General features: G+C 38.2%; 1 protein-coding gene across 4 annotated transcripts in view; it reads right to left on the reverse strand.

Annotated features, from left to right (window-relative positions):
* KCNMA1 (potassium calcium-activated channel subfamily M alpha 1) overlaps nt 1–13,968 on the reverse strand; it is a 523,843-nt gene that overhangs the window by 221,870 nt on the left and 288,005 nt on the right. For all 4 annotated transcript variants that reach the window (XM_088128983.1, XM_088128982.1, XM_088128975.1 and 1 more), the window contains exons 4-5: nt 13,154–13,247; nt 10,203–10,314 (exon numbers count right to left, since the gene is read on the reverse strand). In XM_088128983.1, coding sequence (XP_087985109.1) covers nt 10,203–10,314; nt 13,154–13,247 — 206 coding nt within the window. The remainder of the gene's footprint in view (nt 1–10,202; nt 10,315–13,153; nt 13,248–13,968) is intronic.

Raw genomic sequence — 13,968 nt, forward strand, 5'->3', positions numbered from 1 at the left:
TGGGCTTAAAATAATAGAAGAAAAGTAACTGAGGGGGGAATATGATAGCATTTTTCAAGTGTCTAAAAGTGTATTATATAGAAGCTTTGCTATAATCTCGGAGTGTGGGATGTAGAACAGTTCAACCATGAAACCGATTATACAGCCAGGTGTTAGGGTCCCCTTCTTTGGACATGTGGAAGCAGAAGATGGACACCTGACAGAGGTTTTTTAATTCCATGCCCAAGATTTCATGGATTTCTGAGTGAGTTATATCTTGGAATTTTATTTTGGATGGACAAACATAGATGCTCAGTCTCTATATTTTCTATTTAAATACAACTTCTAAATTAGATCTGTACCAAACAACATAATAAGCTAACCATGGGTATGTATGTATGTATGTATTTATTTATACATACATAAGTTTAATTTTACATTTGGCTTTCTTTGTCCTATCTTATACAAACAATTATCAATCATCACTCTGTAGTGAGATGGGCGGTGACAAATTTGAAATATAAAAAAGTAAATCAAACATTTCCCAACTCGTATCCTGGTGGTATTAGATCTCACAAGACTAATTCTATTCTACAAATGTCAGCACAATCCTGATTTTCAGAGATGTGAATCTTTGTCATTACTTCTTTAATTAATAATTGTCATAATTTATTCATTAATCATATTTTTATGTCAGCTTCCAAGAAAAAAAAATCAGGAATTGTTTACAGAAAAGAAAAAGAAATGATGAACAATCCATGTGAAAATTAGAATGTGTGTCTTGAAAGCCAGATTACAAATAAATTTCATTGAAAGCAACACCACATCTTACAGCACTAACCATTTATCAATGGCATCTGCCAAGGGGGACAAAATCCACAACATGGTGGGTGAGACCCCAAGGCCCACCTGTTTGCTAAGTGCCTGCATTGCACACAAATACATAAGAAGTGAGGCTCAGACCATGATGCTCTGCTCACCATCTTACAGATAGCTTAGGCTTTTGTGAACTATTTCAGCAGGACAACTCTGAATTTAGTTTATGACAAGTAAAGTGGATGTTAATAGCAGTATTGGTAATAATACGATCACTGTTAAGTAGGAATATCTTTTATGGGAAAGAAAGGGTCCTCAGTTCAAGGCAAAACAAACATCTACTGAATTCTGTGATCTGTCACAAAACATTTTGTTGCCTAATCGTTAGGAGAAAATGGCTACTTCCTTCCCCCCGGCCTGGTACCTTCCATAAACAGGAGCCGATCTTATTTCATCACAAAGAATGACAACTGCACTAAATGGGACAGGCTAGCTTAAGACATGTCCTGCAGCCCACAGTCAGTTCTATTTATGAACAGAAGGAACAGTTAGGGGCTCAAGAGAAATGGTTGTTAGGGCTGTCATTAGTACCTTCCAAACCACTAGTCATCTGCTTTCTTGATTTTCCTATGAGTACGGCTGGCTCTATCATTCAATTCAGTTCAACAATTGCAGGGAGGAAGGACCTATTTGATTAGTCCACTCCCAAGTGCCTGATGGATCCTGCTGGGTTTCAAAGGGAGCCTAAAGTTGCTCCTCAAGCTTTGATGCCTGGTTTGTCTGAGGTTCTCCTAGCCACCTGGAATGAGTGGTCATGGCCTTGGATTGAACTGCAATGCGCACCCTCTCTCCATCCATAGATCCCAGAGAGTTCCCGAGTGCTTTAAAGAGCTCCAGAAAATGATACCGCAGAAGAGTTGTCTAAAGCTTCACTGGAGGAAGAGGATTGAGTCTGATCAAACATGAGTATGATCTTTTTTAAAAAAAGACTGCCTTGTGGCAATAACAGTGGCAAAGTGTAATTACTTTCCTATTTTTCCCATATCCACAGATAACTATTCAGTGGCCCTGTTTAGAGTAACCCAGTTCCTTCTAAGGATGGAGGGACTGATGGTTCTGCAAAACAGCCAAACAGATTGATCTTTGATTACAGTTTTCTGGTATCAGTATCTTTATGTGTATTTTATGATTTTTTTTTTTAACCATAGAGCCATTTTTGTCATTTGTCACCAAGTTAAATCATTCACAGCAACAGTCTTGCATGCAATCTTTCATTTCTGCTTCCTAGGTGCAATGTATTTTTAATCTGGATTGAGTTGGCTACTCTTATTCAGCAAGTGTGATAGCACCTCTCTACCCTTACAGTTGAGAAAAGTAAGCTGAGTTAGTCCTGGTTAGTTCATGGATTGCAGAAAATATCCTGGAAACAGGCAGTAGCAAACCACAAACCACTTCCCCAACACTTCCAAGAAAAGCCAAGAGAGAGCCAAGCTTGACTAAAAGGACTTTTATTACACAATGCAAGGCAGCCAGACTCTCTCTTCCTGTCCACAAATGTCTCAATGCTCAGCTACAAAATGCAGACACAAGCTCAATGTATGAAAGGATATATTAAGAAGTCATCTCCGAGACATCACTGCATAATAGCTAATACCCTGGGACAGTTTGAAGGACGGGAACTGCCAGCTACTTCTACCTCCAGTTGTTCTACTTCTTTCCATCCATGAATGGATTTGTGGAGTTGCTCAGATTTTTAGTGGCAATGTATATCTGTTGTCTATGCTTTCATGGATTATAGCATTGCATAATAATTTTCTTTTTCTTTTTTCTTTTTAGAAAGCCTAACTGAACTCTAATCTTTCCTTGCATTTATTCTCCCTAATGGCTTCCTGGTGGAAAGTTATGAAAAAGCATTTAGCATTCAACTGTTCTGCTTTTTGAAGGACCACTTGCCCATTCTCTGTACGTAGAGAATGTCAAAACAAGCTAAATTTGTAAGAATGATTGGAAGAGTAGAATAACATTCCACATTCAACCCCTCTGAAATGACATCTTCAGAAATAGAACTGGGAACTGACTCGCACTGGATTATCTAGATGTAGCACGTGGAATGAAATCGGCAGTGGAATACCCCTTCTCCTTCCTTTCCTTGTATTTTCCACACAAATGCTATTTCAGGGATATTGTAGAACTTTGTTTCCATTTATTACTTTTGGTACTGCAAGAGGCTATCCAGTCTCCCAAGCTTTGTTGGTTGTTATTCCAAAGTGTCTTGTTCTAGATGCAAAAAAAAAAAGTATAGCCCATCTTTAGAGGCTTTGAAACTCCAGCCATTTGATCTACCAGTTTCTGTATGCACTCAAATGCTTTCCTTTTATGAATATCCCCTGGCGTTCATAGCCTCGCTTCTGATTTTTCCAGTTTTGACCTTGGTAGATATTTTCTGAGATCACCCCAAACTTTTTTTTTCCCCTAAGTTTTCTGTATACTGAAAGGAGTCCTTGATTATATAGAAAAATATTAATTCATGTTTTTAAGAAGAAAAAAAGTCAGTCCTCTACAACTCACAAAGCAAACTAAAAACCATAATAATAACAACAACTGTGTGACCAACCATAATAATAAAGGAGGCAGTGATCAGTCTTCTCCAGGTTATTAACTGATGAAATGCATTAATTAACTGAGTTTTTAAAATGAGCTGTTTTTTAAAATTATTATTATTTTAATGTTTTGTTACACAGTTTGTTTCAGTTTTTTAAAAAAACACTGAAATCCACCAGAGAACATTCATTATTTGGGCAAAGTATAAATGTTAATCACTATTGACAGTTGATTAGTGAAACATGTTGAGATGAGAATTGAACTAGCTTCCAATTACTCGTTCTCCTTCCCAGGGAGATCTGTGGGAGAGGAGTCGAAAAACATCAAAACAGTGGCCACAATTGCACAAAACTGAAATTTTTATGTGTCATATGTACAAAAGGGGAAGGGTTTCCATCATGCAATTGTAGCTGCCATCTTGATTTTTTAATCTCCTCTTCCACAGACACCCCTTCTCCTTCCTTCCCTAAGTATCATTCTCTTTGATCCAATATCTTAGTTGTACCGCTATCTAGCAAATAACCCAGTTTAGGCTATTTTCCTTGGGAAGATGCTTTTTTCTGTCCTTCCAGTATTCAAGGCTGCCTGTGATTTGGCACATGAGTTAATAAATACTACCAGCTGAAAGAGCACTATGGTTGTTTGTCATATCTAATTTATTTGGTCGGGAATTAATTTCAACAAGGTAAAACTAAGGTTCATTTGCCTGCTCTAAAGAAGAACCTTGCAGATTTTTTAATAGTCCCTGCATCAATGTCCACAGCTTCTCTGTATGAGGCCTATATTTGAATGATAACTCATTCACACCTTAAAAAATAATAATAATAAATCAAGGATTCCCTTTGTTACTCAGCTGCCTGATAGAATACTTATTGAACTCTTAATATGCAAGGACAGACTTAATAATTCCGTAGGTAAAAACTACTGAAAGAATGAGGTACTTCCCCACTTATGTTAAGAAATATTTTTTTGAAGGGTTAGCAAAGAAGACATGGAAATTGTATTTGGCTGCAAAAATGCAAAGGAAAAGGAAGGGAAGGGAAGATCAGCAAAGAATCATAAATGAGAAAGGTCAGAGAAGAATCAGAATGAGTGAGGGCGACCCTCATCAAGGTGAAGGTAGCAGCAGCCTTGCCTTGATGGGTATGTTGGTTGTGCGTGATGGGCACACTTCTTTGTGGGGCAGGGTGTTATTGATTTATTGTCTTTGGAATCAAGCATTGATGAATCCTGGAATCAGAACAAGATTAGTTACATCACTGTAGATCAATGTTTAGTATCCCTTTGTACCTCTTATGTACCTCCTAGATCCAAGAATGTTGGTTTACCAGATATGGTCATAGGAGTTTTAAGGACCAAAGCGGACTAAGGAGCATCGAACAGACCTTAGTTGTCTACAGATATTTGCTGGAACCTCAACTTTTTTGGAGGACAGGTAGCAATGGGTAGCCTTCAAGAAACTCATGAAGCCCTATAATTTCATAAAGAAGGGGGATTATTTAAAGCGGGGGATATCAACAAGAGAGCTCGAAAGGGTACACAACTTCCTTCTCTCCCTAGTCTCAGAGTCACTCATTCCCTAACAATGTAGATCTTTAAAGGTGATGAAGGGCATTATTTTGATACACAATTTTATATTCTATATATACACAATTTTATATTTTATATATATACAGTATATATATGCTTCACATAATGTTTAACCATACCTGTAACAGTGCACTCTATTTTATTTCTAAAGGGTTAACTTGCTTTTGCTTTGTAAAGAGCACTGGTTTCTTCTTCCCCCCCCTTATCTCTTTGCTGAATGCCCGATTGTCTTCGAATAAGCAATTAGCTGAGTACAAGTTGTTTGTTTTACCAAGCTTTTGCAACAGTTGTGGGGCCCTGCATTCCAGAGAAAAGATAAGAAAAATCTTGTATGCCATTCTCTTGGTAACCAGAAGAAAAAGTTACATTTAAGTTTACCTTCCTAAGAACCACCTTTCACTTGCTCAGACCGTCCCAAAAATCCCTTGTATGGGTATGAGGGGATGTACTATCTGATTACAGATTTACATGTCTATAAAGCCTTTGATGTTTGTTTTGTGAGGTGTGATTTCATCAACATCTCTTCTGAATGTGTTGATTGGGGTCACCCAGCTGTGTCTTGATCAAAATACATCTGTTATCTTAAAGAAGCCTCGTCTCAAGTCTTTTTATTTGGCTTTATTGAGACTTGGGAAATAAAAGGTGCCATACAGTGACAACAAGCTTTGAACTGTAAGTTAATCAGAGATAGATAGATAGATAGATAGATAGATAGATAGATAGATAGATAGACAGACAGACAGACAGACAGACAGACAGACAATAGACAGACAGACAGACAATAGACAGACAGACAGACAGACAGACAGACATGCAGTCCTGCATTCCATTGTTTCACATGGTAGATAAACTGAAGGCAAGTTTGGTATAGTGATTAAAGGCACCAGGCCACAAACTGGGAGACTGTGGGTTCTAGTCCCACCTTAGGCACAAGGCTGGGTGACTTTAGGGTAGACCTATCTCATAGCCCCAAGGAGAAGGTGATGGCCATTCCTTTCCAAAAATGCATGGACTTGTCTAGGCAGTTGCCAGGAGTCCTGTCTGACTTGAACTCACAAAACGAACAAAAACCAGAAGTAAAGATGGTGTTTTCTCTAGTTGTTGCCTAGAGAACAAACCATGAGGGTCTAGCTTCTAGAGACTTACCACACATTTGATTCTCAGGCAAGGTAAAAATAAGGATTGTCTTTATTAACGCATTTCTAAAAAAAATAGTCCATCTTCTTAAACTATGGTTCCAAATTTCTGGCTATAGTTCTCTTTCCCTAAATCCTAATCTGATGGGAGAAAAACAAACACACACACCCTTCACCTTTCCAACATGGATGCCAAATGAAACTGCTTCAGGAAATCAGTTTGCTGAACTGAAAAGGACAGAGAAGCAGAAGCCCAGAAAGCCGGAAGCACACCCCCAACTCGAAAAGGAAAAGGAAAACAGAGATTAGCTGGACTAGGAAAGTAATGGCAGATGTGAATTGTTAGGTCTTGGACTGTTTGTGGTAATAGTCTAGACTATTTCGAGCAACACCCTGTTCAAAAGGATGTATAATAATGCCATGCTTTCTGGATTTTTTAGAAAACAGGATGTACCAGACTCCTGGTGCACTCAATTTCATGGTTCCAGTTTGTCAGAAATTAAGCCAACCGTTTCCATAGTTCAACCAGTGTAGGAGAAGATGTTTTATTCTAGCTCATCATTGAACTATGAGTCCATCTATTCTGAACATGTACTTTTCTTAATTTTATTTATATTATTTATATTTAATTTTATTGAAAAAGTCTCATTAAAAAGAATGAAAACATGTCAAATTAATATTTTATATGGCAGAATAGTATATAAATAGAATTTAGTTTCCATGACTTTATAAAATGTGTTTTTAATAAAAATAAGAAGGAAAGTGAAATGCTGCAAAACACTTGCTTCACATTTATTTTAAATAATAACTTTGGGCAACATAGAATAGAAATTCCACTGGATGGAGAAGAACCTCCTGGTGGTCTCATTCTCCTTCTGGCAAATTAGTGTTTGTAGCACCACCATGGCAGCTATTTGGAAAATGGGCAATTTGCCCTCAGTAGCCATTTTTGTGAGTTTTGACCTTTATACTAGGATCTGAAACCTCAGCTCTATGCTTGATTGTGAAGTTGAAAAAAAAAATCATATTGGAAGAAAGCTGTTACAGTGGTCTAAGGACTGAGTGGGCAGTTTATAAACTTTGTTAAATAAATATATAGGCTAGAAAAAACATTGACTAACTTTATTGCCAGTTGGAAGCCCCTTTTGGATTTTTTGCAGGAGACAGAAAAAAATGAAATTATGATTTGATGATTAGTTCAAATAATAGGATATACAAAATATGTATGTTAAGAAGTAGTTTAAGAGTAAGAGGTCACTATATGATTTATCTATATCTGCTGTATAAGAAGTCGGAAGTCATTCTTTTTGTAATTGTTCCTTTCTTCCCTTTTCTTTAACTTTCATCACATTTGTATTCCTTCTTTATCTCTAACTCTTTTGTTTTCTACTTTTCTCTTTGATTATTAGTTCCTGCTTGGTTTCATCTGTATGCTTTCTACAACTTAATAACATTCTTATAAACATAAATAAATAAATATATAGGCCAAGTGCTCAAGGTAGCCTTCTCATGAAATTGGCAGACATTGCATATTGATTAAACTCATCTGTTTGTCATCAGTTGGATTTTGGCAAAGCTGAGTGTCTGAGTAGCGACACAATTCTCTGAGGGCCCCACACATCAGAGACAGAAGTTGCTTCTAATATTGCCAGTAAAAAGCAACGTTCAATGTTTGGAGGGCTTTTTAGGCCTAACAAAAATCACTGTTGGACTTAGAAACTTCATGCAGTATTGTGGCAGGATATTTTTTTTTTCACCTCATGCAATTACCTGTCCCAGCTCATGCAGTCATGCTTCAAGATGACCACGAGAGGGCAGAAGCACATAGTTCTAAAAACAGGCTGGAGATGAAAGGAAAACATTTTGACAATTTCCATCATCTGCTATCTACCAAATCAACAGAACAGAACTAGATGAAGCCTCAAGTTATCGAATGCCAAATTAAAGTTATGAAGCTTATAATTATTACCATATGTCACTGTCCTTCAGGTTCTTTAGAAATCGTAACTATGCTTTAACTGCTAAAAGATTGATCCTGCCTTTTTCTTCTTTAAAAGCAGTCTAAACACACAAAAGCAGGGAAGCAGACAAATAAAGTATTGGGGGAAAGCTGCATCTAGAAAGAATACATACCAGGTTTCAGGTGAAAAATGGTTTTAGAAAGGCAGCACTATTTATAATTCAGTGGAGACACAAGGATTTACCCATGAAATAGCTGTAAAAGAGTAAAACTAACCACAAAAGCCCACATCTCCTCTGAGATAGGCTCACACATCATGCTAAGGCGAATCAAACTGTGATTTGGGACCCCTGAAGGATCAAAGATAACTCATAGGGGCTGACACTGACATATATACACACAGAGACACACAGGCACACACAAGTAAATCCTTGATCAGCTTTGCGCAGGCAGAGTGAGAAGGTTGTCAGAATTTAGTCCAAGCTTAACTTCTTACTTTCTCTGCACAAGTTATTGTACCCCAAAGAATGAGAATCCCTGTGATTACATTTTGAATAATATTTAAATATAATTAAAATAAACGTTTAATTATTCCCTGCCCAACTCTAACCCCAATGAAATGATTAATCTGAGAATGCTTGGCTCAGCATGGTAGTGTGAACTTAATCCAGCTCTTAGTTACTGGCACTGATATCGTGACAAGAACTCATAATCTCAACAAGCCAGGTACCAGGAACATGAACAAATAGCAATCAGGAGAAAGTCACATCATGGTAACTTAATTTTTAAGTGTTGCTGAAAATGAACTCAACAAAGACAGTTTTGGATGATACCAAAAGTCCCCTTCCACCAGCACAGGAATCCTCTCCCATGTAAACATGAAGACCCTCCTGCCAGCCATATCTATTTATCAAATGTGTCAGGAAGATAATCTCATCAATGAATATAATCTTTTGTTGCAAGTAACTGCAATTTGCCTCAGGTAGAGAAATTCATTCAGTTTGAATTTTTATCTGAAGAAGCCTGCATTTTTCAGAATTTGGCAATGCACAATATTAGTGAAAAGTATGGAATGTTTTAGGAAAATAGTTGGGGGGAAAGTGTGTTTACCAGGGAAAAGATACAACAATTTGGTATATTTGAAGAAATGTAGACACAAAATGCACACCAATTTATGCAGAACTGGTTTTTCAAAATTTCGTAATCAGTGTGGAAGTGAGTCAAAACGCATTCAGGAAAAAGGAATGTCTGCTTAGGAAAAAGGAGGAATTCAATCCAGTTTCAGTGGACAAACTCATCCATTGCAAACTGCAATTTTCATTTCATATGGGGAGTGACAAAAGTCAGAGACTGATCCCCCCGGTCTGTTTGGTACGTGAGGGCAAGAAGGCTTCATTTTGCCTTCAGGAGGTGGTTCATACTACAGAAGCCCTGATATTCACCATTTATGCCATTTGTAAGATTCCAAAACCTCATCCCAGAAAACACATTAGCTAGAAGACAGTTCTGCATAACCATAGGGCATGTGCAGAAGCATTTTCCAGGACTTCTAGAAACTCCATTTAATCAAAAGAGAGTTTTGTGCATGACCTGTACAAACAGAGAAGTGGCAATGGAGCTATTGGAAAAGGTCTTGAAGCAAGGCAAAGTGAAGCAACACGGCGATTTCACATTCCTTTTAGAAGCAGAAAAGGGGCATGAAGTTGCCTTCTGAACCAGGTTCCCAAGGATGCTTAGAAGAACAGAATCATAGAGTTGGAAGGGATGTTAGAGGCCATATAGCCCAGTGCAGGAATCCTCAGACCATCCCAGACAAGCGGCCATCCAATCTTTTCTTGAAAGCCTCCAGTGATGGAGCACCCATGCATTCAGGAGGCTGGCTGGTCCACTGCCTAAGAGCTCTCACGGTCAGGACATTTCTACTTTCAAGTTTGGATGTCTTCCTGTTAAGCTTCCACCCACTGCTTCTTGTTTTGCCCTTGGGTTCTATAGAAAATAAATCCACACCCTCTGCCATTCCCATGGAACATACCCTTTACCAGCTCCTATTGCATTTTCTCTTCTATTTTCTTCTTTCTTTTTTACATATACAATGAGGAACAGCAATTTTGTGTACTTACCCAGCCAACTTCTGTTTAAATACACTGAAACAAACACGGGAGGAACAGTGAAGAAATCAACCACAGAGTTTACTTCCAGCCAAAACCATAGCTTGTCATTGGCTGCTATGAACTGGGGGGAAAAAAGAGAGAGAGAGAGAGAGAGAGAGAGAGAGAGAGAGAGAGAGAGAGAATTAAATAAATGAAACAAAATAAAAAGAGTGAGGACAACATTTGGGATGAGTGGACCATGGACCACCCTTATTTTATGAAAGATATCTCTAAGGAATTGTTTCACAATCTTTGAGCCCCATGTTCTACAACAAATAGAGCAGGATCATACTGCAGGGTTCAACATTTGACATCTAGAATCATCTATGCAGAACCTGCAATAGCGCTATAATAGAGATGGTTGATTTTGGCCCTGCCATTTTGTAGATCTAAATCCCAAATCCTCTGTTTAAGTTTGAATAAAGCTTTCTCTAGGCTGAGAGACAGTATTGTCTGAAGTAAGATGCTACAATGCACCGGATCAGAATCAAACTGCCTCCTCAGAGATGAGAAGAACCTATCCAGTAGGGTAAGGTGAACTAGAGACTCACCCCAAAAGATTTGTTTCAGCTCAACTCTGAGATGACAAAGTCTACCCCTAAAACATCCTACATATTCCACATAGAAGATTTTTTATCTTCACTCAGATTGGTGCACTACCTATTATGGAAACTGTAGTACAACAATTATAGGTGTGTCTGCTCAGATGCAGAGTTTGAGTCAGTAATCCATGTATTGTTACACTGCCCATTGTATCACCCATGGAGTCCATAAACTCAATTGTCAAAAATGTTGGTTGTCTCTGTGATGAAGAAATTACAATCTTCCTTCTGCAAGACCTAACTTGGACAACCACAGTAAAGGCTGCCAAGTTTCTAGCAGAAGCCAACTGATACCCTCTTCTCATTATTATTTTTCAGGTTTGGTTTTTCTGTATTTTAAATTTTGTACTGGGATCGTAAATACATTTATTTAAATCATTAGTCTGGGATCGTAAATACATTTATTTAAATTATTAGTCTGGGATCGTAAATACATTTATTTAATTTAATGATTTTAATGACATCTAGAGACTCAACTGACTTAGGTTAAGGCCATAAAGTTTCATCTTAGGGGTGGGGGGAGGGGAAAAAAAGAAAAATGGCTACAGAACCTATAGAGGAAGACAGAAGTGGATTTCTATAGGAAAAACAGCTTCAGAATCTGAATAACTGCAAATTGCAAGATTCACAAGTCCTTAACATAGAACTCAGCAGTCTACTGAACGGCTGATTCCTTGCAGACTTTTGTCCCAGCCTTCTAGGAAGTAACCCTTCAGTTATAGCAATACTCAATCTTTTTAAAGTGGTCCTTCATCTCTTTTTGTAGATAATGTCAAGTTCTCAGTTATTGTGATGGAATGGAATTATGAAGGCCAGACTCAGGGAGGGAAGCTGTTTTTCAGGACCCATCGGAAGACTGTATGGAGGAGGCAGGAGGTACTGAGAGACCATCATCACCTGACATGTCGTCCCTCCCGCCTTTGCCAAGTTCTGCTGAGAACGCCGAGGGGGAGGATAAAGATGGGGGGGGGGTGATGTGATGGAATGGAATTATGAAGGCCAGACTCAGGGAGGGAAGCATCCTCTTTCGTCTCCTGAAGGGTGAGGAAGAGATAAGAGGATGAGGCTGGCACCTCCCTGAGAAATTCACTCTGTGTTGACTGGCTGACCCTGGGAACTAGTTTCAGCCTGGGAAGATTCTTGCTAGAGGTTGTAGCTAATAAACATTGCTGAACTGAATCTGCATGGTCTCCTGGAGTTCCTTGGGCTAGGCCTGACAGTTATGTATATACAACATTTCCATGCAGTTGCATTGGTTTTAAATGTTAAAATTCAACCATTGGAAAATACAGGTAGTTTTTTTCACATGAGATAAATCCCAGAAAAAAGTATGAACTTCTCTGTTTTTATTTGCTTTCCAAGTACATTAAAACCCTGGAATTGGTCAATATTTTCTTTTGGGAAATCTCTCTTTTGTCACATGAGCAAAAAAGAAGTATTCTGGAAGAGATGGGGTTGAATTATTCCATTTCATATCTCTACAAGCATTAACAATACAACATTAATATGCTGTAAAGTCATTATAATTCATAGGAAATTCTTGCACTATTGAAGAAGAGGGCATTTATAATGTATTCTTTTAATTTGAAATTTATATCCATATGCACAAGTAGCAGATCCACCAAATAAGAAGAAATAATTATTTTATTTATGGATAACAGATCCATAACACTTTAGATAAAGAAACTATACCCCTTATTTATTATAAGAATGATATGGGTAGGGAAGAGATGATGGAATATTCATCTCAGTAATATGAGTTCTGCTGTTATAAATATTCATAAAATCCTTATGGATGTACAATAACTTTTAAACTTTCCCCAAAAGTCTCCCCCACCTCCCTGCAAAAAAAAAAAAAAAAGATTGCTAGCTTGCTGGGAGAGCTAGCAGAAGTGAAACAGGTCATTCTCCTAGCATTTTTTCCCCATCATTTCCTTCCCTTCCTGAAACTCCACATTGCCTTTCTGCTTCAGTGAGCCTTCTATGTCTGGTGCCTTTCAAATGTGCTCCACCATCTCTGGAAGTGTGGCTGGTTGGGAGAATGTCACACACATGTGTACGGTGGCAAGTGGTCCAGAAAGGCTGATGAACAGAGGTTGACTAAAGCCATTCCTAATCCCAACATGGGTTTGAGCAGATACTTCAGTTGGTTTGTTCAGAAGAGACAAACAAGTGGAATGCTTCCTTCAATCTTTGTATACTCATCAAAGTTGCAGATCCCAGGATACCCTGAAGAGAACATCTGGGAAAGATAGTGCTGCAACTTATTACCCCCACCCCACCCCCCAAAAATCAGGTATGGAGGAGGGAGGTACTTACACGCAAGCCAAAGTAGAGCAGGAAGAACACATTGAAAGCCATGTCTATCTGTAACGTGAAATCTTTGTAGAAATTCTGGCAAGATTCTATTGGGCTATTTAAGAAAAAAGAAAAGATCAGAGTTAATTGGAGGAACAAAACCAGCATGGGGGGGGGGGGAAGGTAAAAATAAAGATTTAGGTGGCCCCAACCCTGTTAGCCTTCAGGAAAACTTTAAAAACTTGGTTTTTCCACAGGCGTTGGAACAGGATGATAGATGAGCCCATCTTATAAGAGTAGAGGGAACAGCTGACCAGCCCCGGCTATATGTTGTTGTATGTTTGTTTACAGATTCTTTTTTGTGGATATTGTATTGTTCTGCAATATTATTTTCCGTGGGTTTGTATTTCATGTATGCTGCCTGGAATCATGATTATGCAAGTTAGGCAGCTATATAAATCTAATAAATAAAGCCTATTGACCACTGTCATTATCTGGATAATTCAGTAATTGCAATTTTGTTTCTAGCTTCCCAGTTTCTCAAAACTCCAGAAGCCTGGATCCTCATATTTTCCTCTGCGTACTGTATTACTATACTGTTACTGAACTGTTAGATATTCTTACTATTCACTTCTTCAGTGAACAGTTGAAACAGAAACATGCAGGTTTTTTCAAGGAAGGACAAGCAGGGAAACCTTGACCCCACATTAACCCTTAAAGAACTGACTTCTTTCTACAGAGTATTCAAAGACACAGTTCAGGATTACAACTAGGATTGCTGAAATTTTGCAACAGCTTAATCTTCCAGGAAGAGATCAAGCCTCCCCCCTCCATGA

Source organism: Python bivittatus, unplaced genomic scaffold (assembly GCF_059951505.1).
Source record: "Python bivittatus isolate LINGU-HERP-01145 unplaced genomic scaffold, Pbiv_v1 ctg000050_np1212, whole genome shotgun sequence".
Lineage (NCBI taxonomy): Eukaryota > Metazoa > Chordata > Lepidosauria > Squamata > Pythonidae > Python > Python bivittatus.